At 43.3% G+C, this 20,303-nt stretch overlaps 1 protein-coding gene across 3 annotated transcripts in view; it reads left to right on the top strand.

Annotated features, from left to right (window-relative positions):
- NHSL1 (NHS like 1) overlaps positions 1-20,303 on the top strand; it is a 186,802-nt gene that overhangs the window by 136,085 nt on the left and 30,414 nt on the right. For all 3 annotated transcript variants that reach the window (XM_072855952.1, XM_072855951.1, XM_072855953.1), the window contains exon 3: positions 12,060-12,187. In XM_072855952.1, the coding sequence (XP_072712053.1) occupies positions 12,060-12,187 (128 nt within the window). The remainder of the gene's footprint in view (positions 1-12,059; positions 12,188-20,303) is intronic.

Below are 20,303 nucleotides of genomic sequence, written 5' to 3'. Positions count from 1 at the left end.
AATTCAGCTGCACTTCATAATCATGGTACCATTCCAATATGATTTAAACGTTTACAAAATGATGCAGTTCTTTGGTTGGGGTGGTAGATCCCATTATTGTAAACGTTTTGTTTGCACTGGATAAAACACGTTCTCCCTTTCTCTGGGGAAGCAGCCAGGACCTTCCCGGTGGAGCAGGTCGGGTGACATGTTGGATGTCAAATGTGCCATCCAAGGCACCTGTTTCCCTGTCCTTGGGGCCAAGCTGCTCTAACTGGCCTTTCTTGAGAGTTGATCTTAAGTGGCCCCTTCCTCATGTTTTCATGGTGACCTTATGTTTTCCAGCATACAAATGTTCAGATGGAAACAAAACAGTATTGACCCTTGAGGAGTCTTGTGTGACTTTGTGCTCCATGTCACTGTTTCTTCCTAGAGAGTCATGAAAATGAGAGATGGAGAAGACAGGTGGGGAGGAAGAGCTGAGGCTGTGCATGGGGTCAGGATCCCCAAATCAATCCTACCCCCTTGCACTGTGTGCTGTGCTCCAAGGCTGAAGGACTGGGAACATGAGACTAAAGTCAAGCGATACTGAGTGGCTGGACCAGCTTTGAGAGTCTGCTGTGGACAGTAGCAGAGCTATGAGTTTAATGTTGCTCAGAGTGGCATTAGTTAATTTGTTTTAAGGCAGACCATTATCTGTGCTGAAGGGCCAAGTGCCACATACTGCAATGTTTCCTACAGCTTTTTTGGTCCATGAGGCCAAGAGGTTGAGCCTCTGTTCAACCAGAGTCAAGAGGGTAGCACCATAAAACAGCCCCTGGCCCTGACACAGTGCACTGACAGATCTGGCTTCTTGCTGTGCAGCGTGGTTGTGTTTAAAGGACCTGAAGTCCCTAAAGTATAGTGGTCTTCATCTGGGAGCACAGATACAACAGCAGTAGTATATAGCAATGATGCAAATATTTGGGTACGAAAAGTAAATTGAGACTGATCCTCATTTTGCTAACTGTACTATAATCTAAAAATGCCAAGCAATAAGTCATGAAGCACGAAGATGGGGAGGAGACACCGCATTGCTATAGTGTTGCTTTGCTTAACTGCTTGGAGTGTGTCGTAAGTGTGCCTGTCTACGTTCTGGACAGGTTTGCGGTGCTAGCAGTGTGTTCACAGGTGTAGGTCCAGTGTCCTAAAAGGAAAGCCTAAAGTAATCTGGAATGCACCGGCCTCAGGTAATCTTGCAAACCATGATGAAGTGAAGGAACAGGAAAAATTTTCCTATCACACCTGAACTCTCCTTTGCTTTTGCATTTTTCGAACTATCCTATGTTCTCCCTCAAATGTGGATGTCAGTTGGTTGGAGTGATGGGAGGCAGAGAAGGGCATGTATGTAGCCTGATTTCCAAGGGGCAGTTATCTTCCAGTTCCAGCAATTAGCATTGTAGAGCACTTTTGATATGAAAAAAAAAAGAAGAAAAATGCGGGAGAAGGATGAGCCCCACTGTTGTGTGTTGTCATTTGGCCATGAGCTGGGAGACAACAGGCATAAAGGGAAGGGACAAAATAACTGTGATAATGTTAAAGGGCAGACGCAGCCAGACTGAAGTGGTATTAGGCTCTCAGGAGATAGCCAGCTCCTGCAGGGTCTCGTGGGCACGCTCTCTGCACAGTTCAAGTTGCAGATGAGGGGCAATGTCATGTCAAAAGCCGCCGGTTACTGCCCGGGCTGGCTGTCCTTTCCAGCAGATAACAAGGTGTCAGATACGTACTGAGGAAGGCGTTACCTGTGAATAGTGGAAGCAGTCCGTGTGCGGACTTTCATACTCCTTTTCAGACTATAGCTGTGGAGACTTCCTGCACAACTGCCTGTACTTTGTGCCTCTTTTACCCCAGGGTAATTGTGTTGACTCAAGCTATGTACATAATATAGGGCTCATTGTTCCAATGTCTGCGATGATTCATTTATTATCTCATCTTCAGAAGAGCTGGATTTGGCTGACTGTAGCTTCTGTTTAGCTTTGTTGGCCAAATTCAAGGAATGTATTTAAGCAGCAGTGATTGAAACACTTGATTTGTTTTCCAGAAGACATCTGGTTAGCATTGTCAAATAAAACCAGATTTAAGTAGTTACTCATAAAGCCTCTATTATGTCTTGCTGCAAGACCCTCCAGACAGGTATGTGTTTAGCCTTTGTTTTCTCAGTGCATCTGCCAGATCACTGTTCAGATGAGCAATATTAGGGTCAGCCCTACTAGTCGATAATCCTGCTGAGAAGATTATGGACTTAAAATAATCTTATGTTTCATTAAAGAGCTGCAAAATAGGGGGGAACTACTTCATATTAACAATAGGTCTGGTCCAGGTTCAGAGAGATGTCAAGATGTGAGCTCCCTACCAACTGGAAACCTTAATGAAGTAAAAGACCATTAAAGGGTAGGGGTAGACCATATGTTCTGGAAAGGCCTTGGAGCTGTAAAATCAAAAAATAGAAATCAACTTATTTCTCATTATTTTAGTTTCAATAGTCAAGTTAGTACCAGAGGTTCTGTCCATGTATCCTGCCCTTTTACTGTTCCTGAATTAATTCACAGTACATATGTTGATAGTTTTGGCCAAGTTCCATACTCCAACTGCCCTTTCTAATAAGGAATTTTAAAAAGTGAGTATTCAAATGCAACTAAGCAGAATTTGACCGGGAGTCTACACTGCATGTGTTTGAAAGATGCTCTTATGCTGAAAAATTGAGCTACTCGGAAACATTTAGGTTCCCTATTTTTAGGCTTAGTTAAATAGTGCAGTGCTGAGTGTAAAAACATAGAGAGTGGTTATGCGTAGATTGATTGCATGGTATACATGATAAGTGAAAACAATTCCAGTGAAAAAGTTAAGATGAAAATTTGTTTCAGAGTAATACTAATGATACTTTTTTCTTCTTAAACCAGGTTAATGTGTTTTCTTAATGTTTTATGATACAAGTCAGAATCAGTAGGAAGATTTAGCTGAAAGATTATTGAACCTCAACCCCATTTCAGATCTGTGCCTTTAGTGGAGAGAAGAAATTTGAACTGTTACTGTCTGTGGTGTAGTTGTTTCAGTGCTAGGAGAAGCAACTCCCATCACAAGGAATATCAGACTTCTGGTTGTTTCCCTTTTTGCTTTTCTTCCTCCTTCCTCTCTTGGTTTGGGGTGTTATACATGCTTGTTTGTGGCTTTTTAGATGGCTTTAAGTTTAACATTGTGTGTCCTAGGAGAAAAAAAACAATAAAAACTCCCTTCATGTTTTTATATTAGCTGTGTTCAGTTGTCTAAGAAGCAACAAATATCCATAAAAATGCTAGAGAGAAAGCGAGGAGAATGATTTTAATGCCAGCATCAAGCATGCAAAAGGAAGCAAATAAACTGTTAAACTTAAGACATCTTGTCACCACTAAATGTAGTTGTATAACACTCGCAGAAATTTAAATTAACTCAAGACAAACGGTGGTAATTATTTTGAGCACTCCCCAGTGACAGCTTGTTAACAAATATAATTTGTAATGGCTGTTGCATTTTGGTGCCATTAGAAAGGTTTTCTGTATGGCTAAGTCATGCAGATTACCTGGGGAATTAAGGGTGGGATTAAATGTATTTGTTTTTTAAACATTCAGGAAAAGAAAGGAAGGAACGATCAACGTGTTTGCATTGACTTAACCCTGTTAAAGGTATTTTCACATTGCAGAGTTCCTTTTAGTTGGGATCCTTCTTAAAGACTTGCATCTGATTTGGACCCTTGAAAATAAGTCTGACTGCATACTTTCTTTACTTCAGTGTTACACTTTCATGCCCCATCCTTGCACTGCTACAAGCATCTGTACGGCTGAGCCCTGAAGCAGCTTGGGGGAGTTGGTCTGGAAGGGTGGGCTTCCCGGCCTGGCTGGGCATCCCGTTACCACGTCAGGATGCCCTTCCCAATGAGACAGTGAGCACTTGTGCATTGGAGGGAATAGACCTCACACAAATACATTTGGGACGCTTTCAGTAAGATTTCTCTGAAGTATCCAACAGACTTCTCCATTGCAGAGTCCAACAGCCCTCTGTTAGGGTTACCTTCATCCCGTGGAGCCCAAGACATCTTTGTTTCGGGGAAACTCCGCACAGCGTCTGCCATTAAAAGCTACTGTGTGGCTGGGCTTGGCTGCTTATTCAAGAGCGGGAACACACATAACAGTCTTTTAAAAAGTCTGATAGGCCTTTCTTGTTACTCATCAGGTAAGAAGGCCTTGCAGTAAACGATTAAGTTTTGCCGATGGGTTAAAAACTTGCCGCTTCATATGGCACTTGCTTGTGGAATAAGTGTGTTGGGTACAGTGTTCACTGTCTCCAGGCTTATCTTATGCTTTTCTGTATGTACTGATAAAAATAAGGATCTTAGAAATAGTGATATAAAACTGCATTTTGGGGGAAGAGAAGGGAATAATAGGGAAGGTAGCTGGATTGGCAAAGGCTGGTATTAGCGAAAGCATCTAGATCAAGCTGTTGAGCAGAAGTTTTTTCAGCTGGGCTGCCATGGTACTACATCTGTTGAAATTCCTGACCCATTAAAGAGGGAGTCTGAACAAAACAGCAAACTGGGTATATCACAGCTGAAGTTCATGAACTTGCTTTGCAGTCAGCATTGGTTACAGTTCAGTTGTTACACAAGTGCATCATTGCTGTGGCTTTACAACATATTTTAAAGCTTTGATATAGAAGCACTCCCTGTGATAGTCAAGTTCTGCAGATGATATGAGGATTTATACGTTTAAGGGAAATGGGATTTGATCCAAGCTGAGTGAATTTTTGGGAGGAATATAAAGTGGTAGAGGCAAGCTGTCTGCCTCATATTTAGATCCAGGGACAAAAATAGATGCTGCATTGGAATTAAATTGAGCTGCTTTTTTTAAAGTCATATTTAGCATGAGATGCTTGTCAAAAACAAGATTGCCTTTGTACAGCTTTGCTTTTATACAGCCTGTTTCATCCACACACAGAGCACTGTGCATTCTTATCCCCAGTTTACAAATGAGGGACTCGTAAAGAGGCACAGAGTAAAAGGCAGTAATTTTAGTTGGCTTTACTAACCAGAGACACCTTTGAACTAGGGTGTCTGTTTTAATTACAGTCCCAGGCATAATCATTCTCAACAAGCTCTTTGTCTTCAGAAGTTACCTCCCTGAAATTCCTCGGTTAACAGTGTAGTCCAGAGTTACCCTGGTCTTACCCACGTTTTACTACAGCGCTGCAAGCAGGCAGAGAGGCAGCTGTGCCCTTTGAAGGGGTCCTGGTTTGGGAGGTGTGCTCAGAGCATGTCTCAGTACACACCAGTACGACCGGTCCCAAGCAAAGCATCACTCTGGCTGTTACATTTTAGGTGGCAGCCTTTGCCTAGTGTTCAGGGCACACTTAGGAAGTTGGAGATTCAGCCTGTGCTCACCTCATCCTTAAAGAATTTAAATTTGTATTTACATGAAAAATACTTTAACTTGCAGCCCTTTATTTTAAGCAACTGTTGAATGAAAAGCACATCATCCTCGGAAGTAAAGGTGTTGAAATCCCTGTTACACGCTCCTGCCCCTCATGAGAGAGATGCCTGCAGCATTGGACCCGGTGTTAGTCGTTACTGGTGTGGCGTGGATGAGAGTTAAGGCACCTCAGGTTCCTCCTTAGTTGGCTTTGTCCTGAGGTGCTTCACTATATACTCACGTGCTGCAGGCAGAGTGCAAATACCCAACTCTGAATTTAGGAGGCACACACATGAAATTTAGGTTGTGTCATGTCTGTCTGTAGATGTAAGTTCTTGACTGGATCTACCCCAAAGTGATTTGCTCCGACGCAGCAATGCCAGGTGGGGAATCCAGGTCTTCTGACACCCACGCCTGTCTGTCACCAACCCACGAGGTCTTAGTTGTCTCAGCTCAACTGGAAAAACAAATTCAAAATATGCATGAAGTAAATTAAAATGATACGCGGTTATTTTTCAGCTTTGAAACAGAAAGTTCTTCTAAAAAGCAGTGATATAGTACATATTGTGATTGTTAAAGTGCAGTGTCACCTATAAAGTAATGGGTCATTTTTAAAAGTTTGCTTTTACAAGATGGATGTATGTTGTGCTACAGTCTGTCTGGTTTTAGGTGAAATTTTGAAAAGCTACTTGTAAGACAGTGTTTGTAGTTGTGACTTAGGGAGGAAAGTGGTTTGTGGGTATTTACAGAAAAAGGGGTTGGCTACAATGTTTAAAGATTAAAAAAAAAAAATAAAATTCTGACCTCAGGGAGTAGAGCAGTTTTCCAGTGATATGTGCTGTGAATGGATACATGTGTTTTAATATACTAGTCAGCAGATTTATTTCTGTAGTTGACAGTTTAGCTGACTCTTGCAGTTAATAGCATCTCTCTAGTACCAAAAAAAAAAAAAGAAAAGAAAAAAAAATCCCACTCTACAAAATACAAGTTACAACATGAAAGGCTCTGCCAGAAAGTCGCCGTGGCTTCAGCTGAGACAATTTTTCAAGCATGCAGATGCAGCTGTCAGTTCGTCGCTTGTCCCTTCTTGCTGACAAGGAGACAACAGGAGGTGGTGCAAAGGCAAGCGAAGCGTGTGCTGGTCTTTCCCCTTTCTCTCCCTGCACTGGGGAGTTTCGGTGGCTTTGGGCAGCGCCTCTGCTCCTCTGGGAAGCTGCCCCTCGTCCAGCTGGCATTTTCTCTTTGGGTTTTAGCAATTGGTCTCAAGTTCTAGACGCTGTTCTCGGGTACGAGGCAAATTCAGATGTTCCTGGGACATTATCTTTCTGTCTTTCATTGCTCGACCCATCCAGTGGGATGGCTAGTTATTCCAAGCAAGTTGGAGCTATTTAGATGTCTGAAGAACCTTGATGCCAAGTTTCTAAGTTTATGCTTGTGAATATTGCGTTAGTTTAATTCTCAGCACAACAATGTCTTTACTGGTTACTAATAAATACTTAAAAACAGGGACAAGTAGATTTTTTTTTTTTATTAAACTCTCTATTACATGCTTGTGAGAGTGTATATGAGTGTGTACGTGTAGATGTAGACAGCTAGAGAGCTTAAGGCCTGATCCTGCAACAGTCACGTGAGCAGTGTTTACTTATATGAGAAATCTCATTAGGGTTAATTTAGTGACCGATGGCTGCGTGTTCAGGCCTGAGGCATGGAGGACTGGTCCAGGCTGGTGGCAGAAAGCTGTGTGCTGCCGCTGGGGCCCAGGCTCAGATGGGGTCCAGCCCTGAAAATCAGCACCTGGAGCCTTTCTCCCGGCGGCCAGGTCAATACGGGGCACCCTGACCTCGGCAGGGAAAATAAGTTTTGCGAAGAAGCCCATGAAAAATGACACCTAGTCTTGCACAGTTCTTTTACAACTGAAAAAAAAAATTATGGAAAACTTCTGAAACAACTGTGAATCCATCTCCCTCTGACCAGTTCTGCTGCTGGCAGGGCGATGCATATTCCTTCATATAAACCCTCAGGATACTGTGACTAGTTTTAGTGGTAGGAAGCTCAGCAGGCGCAAAATGTTACCGAAGTCTGTTAAAGGAGAGGGAAGGAGCCAATGCATCCAGTGCCCTCCCAGCCAACCCAGCCTTCCTTCCGTCGCGGAGCAGTGCGGTGTGTAGGTCTGACTAAGCAAACAAGGTAAACATTAATCCTGGTTTTCCACGATAATACCATGTCAGACGAATTACTGAGGTATCAGTGCTGTGCCTTCTGTTCACTCTGGTGATTTGTGGCTCAAATTATCATGTAAGAGTATGGTTTCAAGTTGTTGGAAAAGCAGTAAATCGCCTCTGTGTGCAAGACTTGCTCCTGTGTGTTACCAGCTCAGGGTCAAATGCAATTACATGCGAGTTCCTCGTATAAAATGAAGAGGAGATCTGGGCTGACAAGCCTTGGAGGTAGATTCATACATTTGGCCTGGCTGCCTGTCGCAGGGGCCATAAGGTTTTATATGGAGAGGTCGAGTTATTCAGAGCAGCGCTGAATTCGGTGCTTGTGGCTCAAAACTCTGGTGCAGAATTGCACTCGGCTTGGTTGAGCCCTCTCTCTCAGCATGGTGCTGCTGGTACCCACACGTTCCCTTGCTTATTCAGCGTGAGGGAAGAGAGCAGAGAAGGGTGATGCGCTCACCTGCTGTCGGTGAGAAGCACATCCCCAGCACGCTTCTGCCTGATGCCAGGTTTTAGCAAACCCTGCATAATGAAATGCTGAGCAGACGTACAAGTGGTTGGCTATATGGCAGGGACTCAGGCATAATGGTATTGGACACTGACAGCTTTAATGCATTTTCTTCCATCATGCATCCTGAACATTGTATCTACCCTGTTCTAATAACTGTGAAAATGATGGGGAGGGGGCCTTCAAAAGGTTTTTGACCACATTTCCCACACACTTTCTTCATGCTTAACCAAAAGCACCCTGTGAACAGTGAAACTCAACCACAGGCAAAATTTGCTTCCCTAAGAAGGGTTTAACTTGTACCGCATAAGCGGGGATAAATTATATTATAATATAATCTGACTACAGTAATTTTTAAGCAAAATTTATAATACAGAGGAGGTTTTGAAATGTAATGTATCACTAGTATAGTAGGAGAAGGACAAGAACTAATCTATGGTTTTACCTAGCCAGAAAAGCACTTGCAGGGCAGCAGGAGATGACAGGCAGCACCCCTGCGCACTCAGCCCCAGAAGCAGTTGGGGCATGAAGGGGAGGTAGTTCCAGCCTTCATGCCATGGTACCACCCAGTGCAGCCACCGATTGCAATTGCCAAGGCAGTGGCTCTTTCCTGGTCTTCCTGGGCAAACGGTCAGTGTTTGTGTAAACAAAACTGGTTCATGTGGGGCACAATAATATTATTGCACAGTTCAGATCAGCTACATGCAAGATTATGACTTTGAGCTTGCTCTGCACAGCTCAGGTTCGCTGCAGATTTGAATTGGCAGGTGCATCCTCAGGAAAGGGAGTTTGTGTCCTGCCTGATGCCGTCTCCTGGGGCTTGCCCTGGCAGTTCTTAGGCAGAAATAGGAAAAGGCTGTCACGTTTTTGTATATTGGATAATGTGGGTAATGCCACCTCTGCCGCTGGGTCCAACCAAGAACGTGTATGTCCCTGGCTCAGCTAGCACTAACGTATTGTCACATTCTTAAAACCGAAGATTACTAATAACTGGAACTGGCTGTATCCTTCTAGTACCTAGTCAGCTTTCAGTTGCTGAAATAACTTGCATAACTGTAAGAACGTTTTCACTAACTCAGTGTATAGTGCTTCTCTCTGTTTGGGATTGGGACAAAGTATTGCTCCTCTGGGAAAAAGGAAACATGTCTGGAGTCTTTCCTAGATTTAAGTATTTCTGGCTTCTTGGGTATATTTTACATAAATAAAAAACCATTTATGTGAAAAATACAAACCTGATTGCTTACAGAAGACCGTGTGCACCTTTAATAATAGTGATGAGATGGGGGGTGCCTCCAGCTAGAGCAGTTTTTAAACAGCAGTTGCCACCCTCGGTCTGGCAGTGAGAGTAGCTTCAGTTAGATGCAATGATTGACCTTGTGTTGCACTTGTGGGCTGTTGCAATGTGAAGTAAAAGATACCTGCCTAAAACCTTGGCTGAGGTTTGTTGGCCTCAGGTGCCGTTCACAGTGTGCGTTTCCTGCTGTGCTGCGAAACGTACTGTGACAGTAAATAAATGGAATAGCTGTTCTTGGGGACAAACCACCTTTTTGTTGGTGTGGTTCGCATGGCAGTTTGTAGAATTCTCTTGGCTTCTTTAGCAACATTGCTGCGATAGCTTCTGATGTTACATGGATCTTGTGTTGTGGACAAATGGAGGTTGTGAGCTTGATAAACTGCCAGTTTTTTATTGTCAGTCCCCTTGAACTTGCAGTGGACTTGAGACCTTCGGCAGTGTTGACTTCCTTAAATTTTTGGAGTTCTTCTGGGCTTCATGAGGTGCACTATTCATCATCTTCATCTCCTTGGTTAGAATAAATAAGGTCAAGCAATTAATATCGGAGGGTGCATCTATCACGCTCCATAGAAGCCTGTCGCCCTTGGGGTGTGCCATGATGCCTGATGTTGGATAGTCATAGAAGTGGCCAGCCAGGACCCCGGGCCTTATCCCAAGAATGAGAGGAAAAATAACTGCATTCCTGCGTATCCTTTAGGTTGTCTTCATGTTTGTTTGTGGTGATTAGCAACTGATCTGAAGGTAAAACTTGCAGTGTCTAAGTTGACAACTTAGCATGTTAACCCATGCTACAAGTTGACGCAAGTCTTTGGGCTGTCTTGTTCTGCCGCAGCCCGCTCATCCCTGTTGATTTGTAGCTCAGACTGACAAACAGCCCATCAGGGTGCTCACATTTGTGAGTGTTATGTGCTGGATCTGGCTGGATCCAGTGCCAGATTTGGAAGGGTGGTGGAGGAATTTGTTTTACTGCGGTTGCTGGCAGTCATTTTTCACCCCCCTCCTGAAGTCAGCAGCTGTTTGCCAGATGTGTGCAGTGTTGGCATGCTCACACGTGCGAAACAGGTAAACAGGGTTACCAACCCTCTGTTCCTGAGATGCAGCAGTTGATCTGGATCTCAAAACCCACCACCACTGCCCTTGGTCATTGAATTGAGAGAGAAGAGACAGGTTCATGCCATACTGCCCTTTTTGACCCCATACGGAAACATGTGATAGGCCAGGATGTACATCTGGCTCTGATGGAGATGGCTAGTTGTCAAACTGTGAGCTTACCTTCTCAATGTGCATGTGCAGATACAGGGGACTGATCTGCACTGATTAAATCCTCATAGAGCTGTGGTTGCTCTAGGTCAGTTAACCCATCAACACGGAGTCCTCCAGACCTCAGTCTTAGAAGCATCTGAGTATAACAGAGGAAATGTATGCTGGAGTTGCAAATTGTACCTCCGCTTAATCATTTGCCAGGCAAAAGCCTCTCTAAAACCTGGCCCTCAATATAAACGTTGCATGTTTTCCATTTGAAGGGGTATTAAAAAGATCAAGACAGGGAGACGGATGATACAATCGCAGGAAGTCTTTCTTTAGCAAATGATGATAAAAGCAGTTTGTGTCATGATAATGCCTGTGCGTTGTGCAGAAATTTCAGTTCCTTAGACAGAAATGTATCAAATACTTAATTTTCTTTTTGCTTTCCTCATCTTTCAACAGATTCAGATATCTGTCTCTGGAAATGTAAAGCTAACAGTTTGACTGGGCTGATGAGTTTGGTTGCCGCATCTTGAACATTTAATTTTTCCTTATGCTCTGGCGTCTGTTATTCTTTAGCACAATCACACTGAATATCAATTAGGAGGCGGGAAGATGATTGTGGAAAACTTGGGTGAGGGGGATGAGATGCTGACTGGGATTTTGGCCGCTTTGAGTGGGGATGCGTGTTTGCTCTGAATTCTTTCTGAACTTTGAAAACTCTTCAGTATTAAACTACACGTGCTCTGCAGTGACATGAGATTTTGAGATCCCTGTGATTTGCATTCCTCTCTCCAAAATCACAATAAATCACAATGGTCTCTTCCACGGGCAGGAAGACAAGACAAGTGGTCAGTGCCAAAGTTACTTAGCAGATGGTGCTTGAGTAGTGAGCAACATCATCATTTCAAGTGTAAGGCACATAATGGATGTCTACCGGCCTGGCAAATGAGACCCCCGGTGTTACTCACATGCTTCCGTCTCCCATCCTGCAAGATGCTGCCATCTGTCAAGACACCGAGCCAGGCCTCACTTAAATAAATAAATCCATTTCCCCCTTCTTTCCAAAGCTCTTGCCATCTCTGGGTTAAATAAAAGCCATGTGTATATACACTACGTGTGGGCATTTGTATATGCTGCATGTGAGGGAGGGAAGAATACAAATACAAATGTAAGAAATGCACCTTTGGGTTCTGTTACTTGGGACAGACAATGCTTATGCATGGTAAACAGTTTCAGGAAAATACTGTGTGCTTTTGTAAGTGCACTGTACACCAAGTGTAAACAGTAATGTCTCTTGTCATGAATTAATCTCTTCTTTCTCTGTCTTTTGGCAGAGTGTGACAAGCTGCGGCGGGATGGCTACCGGAGCTCGCAGTATTACTCTCAGGGCCCCACCTTCTCCTCGTCCTCCAGTGCAATCTGTGGAAGTTACCAGGACGATTATGAAGAAATCGAACAAAAGGTAATGGTGAGGGGCAAAGTGCTGGAAAGAATACATGCCTGGTGCGATTTAATTGCCTGCCATAATATTGTTCAAATAAAGTAGGATTTTTAGAATACCGTAAAGATGCCTGTTCCTTTGAATTACAGTGATATTAGGTCATCTGACTTCCGTAGTGTCTTCAAAATCCCAGTTCTACCCATGCATTTACATAAAGTTCCCACTGGCAAAATAAAGGTGTGAAAGCCAGAAGTTTGGCAATGTTCTGGAGGGAAGACCCCAGCAAGGGTAGCTGTTTTCAATCTGTTAAGTGTTTACATTCAAGTAGCAGGAAGAGCTGTTAACCAGCCATCAGTGTACTCGCATTGTAACAGCAACATGTGCACAATTTGAATTGCTAATACAGGTAGTTATGCAGTTTCATTAGGTAGAGGCTTTGTCCTAATGCATTACAACTGTTTGCGTAAAGGCATCCAGAAGAATGAAAGATTGCCCACTAAATTGGGTTTATCAGCTTGCTTTCAGTTTGCTTCATGGTTTTCATGTTTATATGCCCACATCTCGACTCCATGTATGCTTAGCTTAGAGTCTATAGAAATGAATTAAACAAAGAGAGAAGGAGAAGGGACGGTTGAGCAAAAATCCTAAGAAAGTTGTCACAGAATCATAGAACGGTTTGGGTTGGAAGGGACCTTTAAGGGTCATCTAGTCCAACCCCCCTGCAATGAGCAGGGACATCTTCAACTAGATCAGGCTGCTCAGAGCCCTGTCCAACTTGACCTTGAATGTTTCCAGGGATGGGGCGTCTACCTCTCTGGGCAACCTGTTCCAGTGTTTCACCACCCTCATTGTAAAAAATTTCTTCCTTCTATCTAGTCTAAATCTACCCTCTTTTAGTTTGTAACCATTACCCCTTGTCCTATCGCAACAGGCCCTGATAAAAAATCTGTCCCCATCCTTCTTATAGGCCCCCTTTAAGTACTGAAAGGCTGCAATAAGGTCTCCCTGGAGCCTTCTCTTCTCCAGGCTGAACAACCCCAACTCTCTCAGCCTTTCCTCACAAGAGAGGTGTTCCAGCCCTTGGATCATTTTCATGGCCCTCCTCTGGACCTGCTCCAGCAGGTCCATGTCTTTTGTGTGCTGAGGGCTCCAGAGCTGGACACAGTACTCCAGGTGAGGTCTCACCAGGGCAGAGTAGAGGGGCAGAATCACCTCCCTTGACCTGCTGGCCACGCTTCTTTTGATGCAGCCCAGGATATGGTTGGCCTTCTGGGCTGTGAGCGCACATTGTTGGCTCATGTCCAGCTTTTCACCCACCAGCACCCCCAAGTCCTTCTCCGCAGGGCTGCTCTCAGTCCCTTCATCCCCCAGCCTGTATTGATATTGGGGGTTTCCCCAGCCCAGGTGCAGGACCCTGCACTTGGCCTTGTTGAACCTTATGGGGTTCACATGGGCCCACTTCTTGAGCTTGTCCAGGCCTCTCTGGATAACATCCTATCCCATCCCATCCCTCAGGCATGTCAACTGCACCACTCAGCTTGGTGTCATGTGCAGACTTGCTGAGGGTGCACTCTATCCCACTGTCTGTGTAACTGATGAAGATATTAAATACCGGCCCCAATCCAGACCCCCTGAGGGACACCACTTGTCACGGATCTCCATCTGCACATTGAGCCGTTGACCACTACCCTCTGGATGTGACCATCCAACCAATTCCTCATCCACCAAACAGTCCACCCATCAAATCCGTATCTCTCCATTTTAGAGAGAAGGATGTTGTGGGGGACCATGTCAAAGGCCTTACAGAAGTCCAGATAGACGACATCCGTAGCTCTTCCCTTGTCCACTGATGTAGTCACTCCATCATAGAAGGCCACTAGGTTGGTCAGCCAGGACTTGCCCTTGGTGAAGCCATGTTGGCTGTCTCAAATCACCTTCCTGTCCTCTGTGTGCCTTAGCATAGCTTCTAGGAGGAATTGTTCCGTGATCTTCCCAGGCACAGAGGTGAGGCTGACAGGTCGGTAGTTCCCAGGGTCCTCCTTTCTACCCTTTTTAAAGATGGGCACAATGTTTCCCCTTTTCCAGTCGCCAAGGACTTCACCTGACTGCCATGACTTTTCAAATATCATGGAGAGTGGCTTGGCAACTACATCAGCCAGTTCCCTCAGGACTCTGGGATGCATCTCATCAGGTCCCATAGACTTAGGTATATTCAGGTTCCCCAGGTCGTCACAAACCTGATCTTCTCTTACAGTGGGAGCGACTTTGCTCCCCCAGTCCCCATCTTGCGGTCCATCCACTCGAGAGGTGTGGGAGGAGAGGGTGCCAGTGAAGACTGAGGCAAAGAAGTTGTTGAGTTCCTTGGCCATCGTTACCCGTTTGCCAGGCTTGCTCATCAGGGGGGTACGCTTTCTTTGACCTTCCTTTTCTGGCTGACATACCTGTAGAAGCCTTTCTTATTATTCTTTGCATCCCTTGCCAAGTTCAGCTGCAGTCATGCCTTAGGCCTTCCTGACCCCATCCCTACACAACTGGACAGCGTCCCTATACTCTTGCCAGGATACCTGTCCCTGCTTCCACTGCCTGCACATTTCCTTCTTGCCCTTTAGTTTGACCAGCATGTTTTGACTCACCCATGCCAGCTTCTTGCCTTCCTTGCCTGATTTCTTACACCTGGGCATTGAGAGCTCTTGCATTCTATGGAATGTCCTTAAAGATCTGCCAGCCCTGTTCTGCTCCCTTGTCCCTGAGTGCAGTTTCCCAAGGGGTCCTATTGACTAACTCCTTTGAAGAGCTGGAAGTTTTTGCTTTCCTAAAATTCAGGGTCCTGACTATACTCTTCGCCTGACCTATATCCCTCAGGACTGCGAACTCCACCAGTATGTGATCACTGCAGCCCAGGCTGCCTCCAGTCTTGATGTCGCCAATTAGCTTACTTGTGTTGGTGGCCATCATGTCCAGTATCGCATACCCTCTGGTAGGGCAGTTTATTACCTGGCTTAAGAAGTTATCCTCAGTGCATTCCAGGAGTCTCCTGGATTGCCTACATGCCTACTTTTCCAGCAAATGTCGGGGTGGTTGAAGTCCCCCAGCAGGATGAGAGCCGAGAGAGAGGCATATGTCAAGACATATTGTTATATACACATCAATTTCTATACGCTTCAATTACAGAACTGGGAAGTTGCATTAGTTGTTAGAAAGAAGAAAAGACATTTTGCTCCCCTGTCATTACCTTACCCTGTTGTGCCTGTGCACTCTGAAAGAGAAGCTAACTTTGGTGCTGGGGGAAAGGACATTACTGCTGGGGTGGACAGCAAGATGCACTGAAGCCTGGCTGTCCAAACCCAAAATGCTGGAGCTCCTGGGATTTTCAAGATAGGTAATTCTAGAATAGTTTGCTTCCAACTGTTGCTCAGTGAGCGGGAGGATATCCTTGATTGTAACGCAGTTTAGGTTTTTTGAATCGTTACTGAACCATATGTGCCCCTGTAGCATGGACCAAATAACTCTGTCTCTATACAAAGTGTGCAGATCCTGAGAACTCCCTTTAAAGGGTACTGTGTTTTCAGTTCTATCCTCCGTGGTTTTTAATCACAGAATAAAAAGTGTCGTGGAATATGTACAGTCTCTCATCCAGGTGGTGATTGCATTATACCTGTGTATTGGCAGGGAATGTTAGAGCATCTTGTTTAGCTGTGTGTGGTATGTACTGGCAGTGAGCAGAGAATGTAAAGCACATTCACACTGTGGAATGCATTATAATGATAATTTGCAAAACCTTACTGAATCAGTGGAATTATGATTTCCACTGGGGAAAGTATTAACACATTGTTTCTTGCTATTTATGTACTTCATATATATGCATACATATATGTTATCAACTTGTCTTAGCCAATGCTGTGCAGCAGATGTATCTGCACATGTAAAACTAACGTAACATTTAAAAAAATATAAATACACTTTTTAAAATAATTCAAATGAGAGCATATAAGCATGGATGAGGCCTCTTAGAGACCAAGAGCTGTCATCCTTATCTTGGTTAAGGGTTTTCTGGAGTGTTAACATAACGTGTTACTAACAATTTCTGTGTATTCTGAAAAAAATTAATGCAACTAATTATGCTTCAAGGATAGGATAGCACTTCCATTTGAAATTGGAATAGCTTCCTTTAAATATTTTTAGCTGAAAGGATGATTCAGAGTTGTGGAGAAAGATAGTTGCCAAATTGACAGTCTTGGATGTTACTGATTATCTCAGAACCTTAACCTTAACTCTGCCGCTCTTACTTGCAGCTCAGAAAGACATTAGTCCCTTGTAAAAAGTAGTATGATTCTCCCTTCCTATTGTACAATTGAGTGTTTAGTGGTGTCCTTTGACCAGTATCTTTTTTTAATTGGCTTTTTTTTGTAAAGGCCTAAAAGTTTACTCTTTTTTAAATGAATGCTTACCACAACAGATCTCTGAACTTGAATTGTAATCCCACTGGTAAAATGCCAAGTAATTCTCATAAGTGTTATGCCTTGAGCGAGTCATATTTCAGCTGTCAGAAGAGTTGTTCAGTGACAGTGTGGAACTGGGGTCACCAAAATCCCATGATTCAAAATGTGAACTCCTCACCACCAGATGAAAGCTTTGTAGCTTTGTTGTCTATTCAAAGCAAAAAAGCCAACATGTAAATTCTGTACATGCAGTACTTAATAGTTGAAATTTGAGGACAGCAGAATAATGATGGATGGATGAATAGCGATTTACTGTTTAGAAACTTGCTTCGAAGTTGATATAATTGCCAAATTGCAGAAAAACTGTGTTTTGCTTCATGGTGATTTCACAAAGGAAACTATTTTTCCCTACCTTTTAAATCTGCTTTTAAAAAAAATGTAGCCAGATACTCTGCTTGTCTGTCTATGCTAGAGAGAATATGAAACCATGGATAGGTGTCTACGCTGGAGACAATATGAAACCATGGTAGGTGATGCGAGAGGAGACCTCGATCCACAGACATTCTCAGGTTTTGTGGAGGTGAGTGTCTCCTCCTCCAGGTGGAGGTGGAGTGTGAGGGTAATATTCATACCACAAAGCACATGGTTCAGCGTGAGTCTTAGAAAATGTCTAAGATAAGCAGAACACTTGCTGTTCTGAAGGAAAACTGCTAGGGAGAAGCAGGCAAGTTAGCCCAACTCAGAAACAAGGAAACAAAATCAGAAAACACAGAAAACTGAAGTCTCTGAGTGGTAGTTGATATAAAATGAAGTTCTTGGAACTACCCTTTTACTCTTAACGTTGATTCTTACAAGTTACGTTAATGGAGCGCAGGCCAAGCTCCACAGCAGTACTGATCCTAATTGAGTTTGTTGGAGATTAAATTGGTTTATCTGGATTTTACATCTCAGTACTGTGACCAGTGTCCTTCTTTCTCATCTCTTACATACCACTGTTGGTGACGCGACTTTGAAGCTATTCCGGTCCTTCTGTATTGCTCTGTTTTCCCAGTGTCAAAGATATATTGAGATGTCGATTTCGAACTCTGGTTCCCCTTATGTTCTGAAACTTACACATTGTGTATATTAAATGTATTTGTCTTCTGTGTGTTTTTTTTTCTCATTCTTTTTTCTTTCCCTTTTTATTACTCATTCTCTTTGTTTCTTTTTGTCTCGCTCAACAGTCTAGTCTGTTAGACTGCATCTCTCAGTCTTGCATTAGCGCCTGCTGTAACTTGGTTCCCTGGAGCAACAAGGTACCTTGCCCACGAGTGGGACCATCCAGCTGCCATATCTGCAGCTTGATGGTACTTGTAGCATTTATTGTAGCATTTAGCATATATGCAATCTTATTCTGCTCTTAGCCTTCAGTCGTTACCTGCTTCTGTTTTCTGTTTAAAAAAAATAATAAAAAAAAATCAACTGCTCAACAGAAGAATGCCATGCCAGGTTTGTTTCCTTTATTTTCCCTCATTGCTCCTTTTTGTCTGCAGTCCAATAATCCTCCATTACGTGGTTCACTGAAATTTTTTAATTCTTTTTTGTCTATTAACATTTGCATCCTTTGAAACCCCTGCTCCAATGAACACCGTGTTTTATTTAATTGGCTGCTTCATTGGTTTTTAATTAGCCAAAGAAAAACTGTACTAATTTGGAGTAACTTTTTTTTTTTAAATGATGAATGTGAGCTATAGAGAGTACTTGCTCCCAGGCATGCACTATATCATGTCTTTATTCCATCTATCAAAATGTTTGTATGCCAAAAACTCATGGTATTTTTCCCCAGGTCCTGTCGTTTGGCTTATGAACTTTGCCTTGATACAGTCTGTTAAGCTTCGAGTGCAAAAACATTTATTTTGCTTATTCATGAGGAAAAAAAGTATGGTTTTGCCACTGTACGCAGCCAAACTGTTAGTTGTCCCTTCAATATCTGCCAGAGACTGTTTAGTATCTTAAGTGAAAACAGATGCATTAACTGTATTGGCTTGAGGGACTTGAGGAGGTCTAATTCAAAATTTTGCTTGATGTTAAGAGGAGCCAAAGCAGTTGGGCGCTCCAGTTTGGAGGTGGGAACGCCTGGGAGCCCTGAGGCATGGGCTCTGGCAGAACTGGAGATACTTCTAGGTGGTGGTGCCCTCAGCTGGCCTCCCTGTCCCTCTGCTGCAATTGCATGGGGCTGCTCTTGTAATCAGCACATGTGTTTTATAGTGCTTCACATTTGTTTGAAAATACTGCTCAATCTACTGAGTTGAAACAGCAGTTCAAAGCATAAAATGCCAAAGCATGAGGAAGTGAGTATAGAAACTCTTTGAACAAACAAAAGAGGGTAATTCTTCACTCACCACATACTCTGTGCAATTGCTGCAAGAATTGTGGATGCTGAAAGTTTACAGGGGTTCAGAAAGCAACTGGGTAAATTCTTGTGGGGGGGAAGACTCCATCCAATGCTGAGAGAATATTCAGGGGAAGGTATCCACTGTATGCATCCCCTTATTTAATGTCACCTGTATATCACTGATTGGCCATTATCGTAAAGCAGATACTAGGTAGGCTTTTAGAGCTCTGAACTGATGCAGTACAGCTCTTCCATTTTTAATCCCATTGCAACAGAGTTGAGGAAGAAGAAAGGAACATTTCTGCAGTGCTAGTTAAGGTAATAACTTGCTTGATGGTCAGTAATTTCTGCCGACAAAAAAAAAATTACTTCCTTGCTGAGACAGTGAAGGCTATGAAGTGAAGGATTTAGTAAGATAGCAAAGTAGGCTAGTGCAACTGAAGATCTGTGTGTAGAAGTAATAAAAGGGAATATTCTTTGAAAATCTGGGGGACTAGAGTGGGGAGATTGGTCTGGAGGACACCAAATAGAGCAAGACATGACTAATTCAACTTGAGTATAATTTCATGTAAATTTGTAATGTGGCAGTGTTCCATAACACAGTGTGAAACCCCACAGGTTGAAGCAGGCACATAAAGTGACATTCTCAATTGACCAAGAAAGAGGAATTTAAAGGTTTGGGGGTTGTTTTTTTTCCCCCATGTTATTATTTGTCTTGATCCCTTTGCCATGTGAAGCCATCAAACCTAGTAAAAGGCTGGAGACGAAATAGGATGTTGGCAAATAGTAATAGACCGCTGAATTGGTATGGCTTCTGTCCACAACGCTGATTCCCCCCCCCTTTTGTTTTTCTGAGAAATTACAATTTTAGAAATGATTGCAGTAGGCAACAAGGTAAAATACATGACTAGAAGTTCCTTTGCTGAAAGGTAAAATTTGTATGGATTGAATTTTCCTCCTGGAGGTCCCATGTTTTTTCAAACAGTGTAGTATAAACCCCTGGAATATAAAAAGATTTAGGCAGAGCATGCTGCAAGATACACAGCATATACTCACTTGTCATCCGAGACCGCTCAAATAGCATGAATGTGCTGAGATAGTGATACCCTTTTGTTGTGTCTCAGCGACTAAGTAGGCTGGGGGATGATATGTCAACAAGGCAACGGCAAGGGTCTGGCTTACTGAGCCATATAGCTTGTCTATAGTGTATTTATAGGCCATTTCTTTCCTGGATTCTCATTTCAACTCTCATTTGAAAGTTCATACTTTTCCCCCTCTAATGCATGTTCGTGGAAATGCTGCAAGGTCCAAGGCTGTTGCTTTC

The sequence above is a fragment of the Ciconia boyciana genome, chromosome 3 (genome assembly GCF_034638445.1).
Source record: "Ciconia boyciana chromosome 3, ASM3463844v1, whole genome shotgun sequence".
Lineage (NCBI taxonomy): Eukaryota > Metazoa > Chordata > Aves > Ciconiiformes > Ciconiidae > Ciconia > Ciconia boyciana.
The sequence above is the reverse complement of the archived record's forward strand: the minus strand, read 5'-3'. Positions and strand labels throughout refer to the sequence as shown.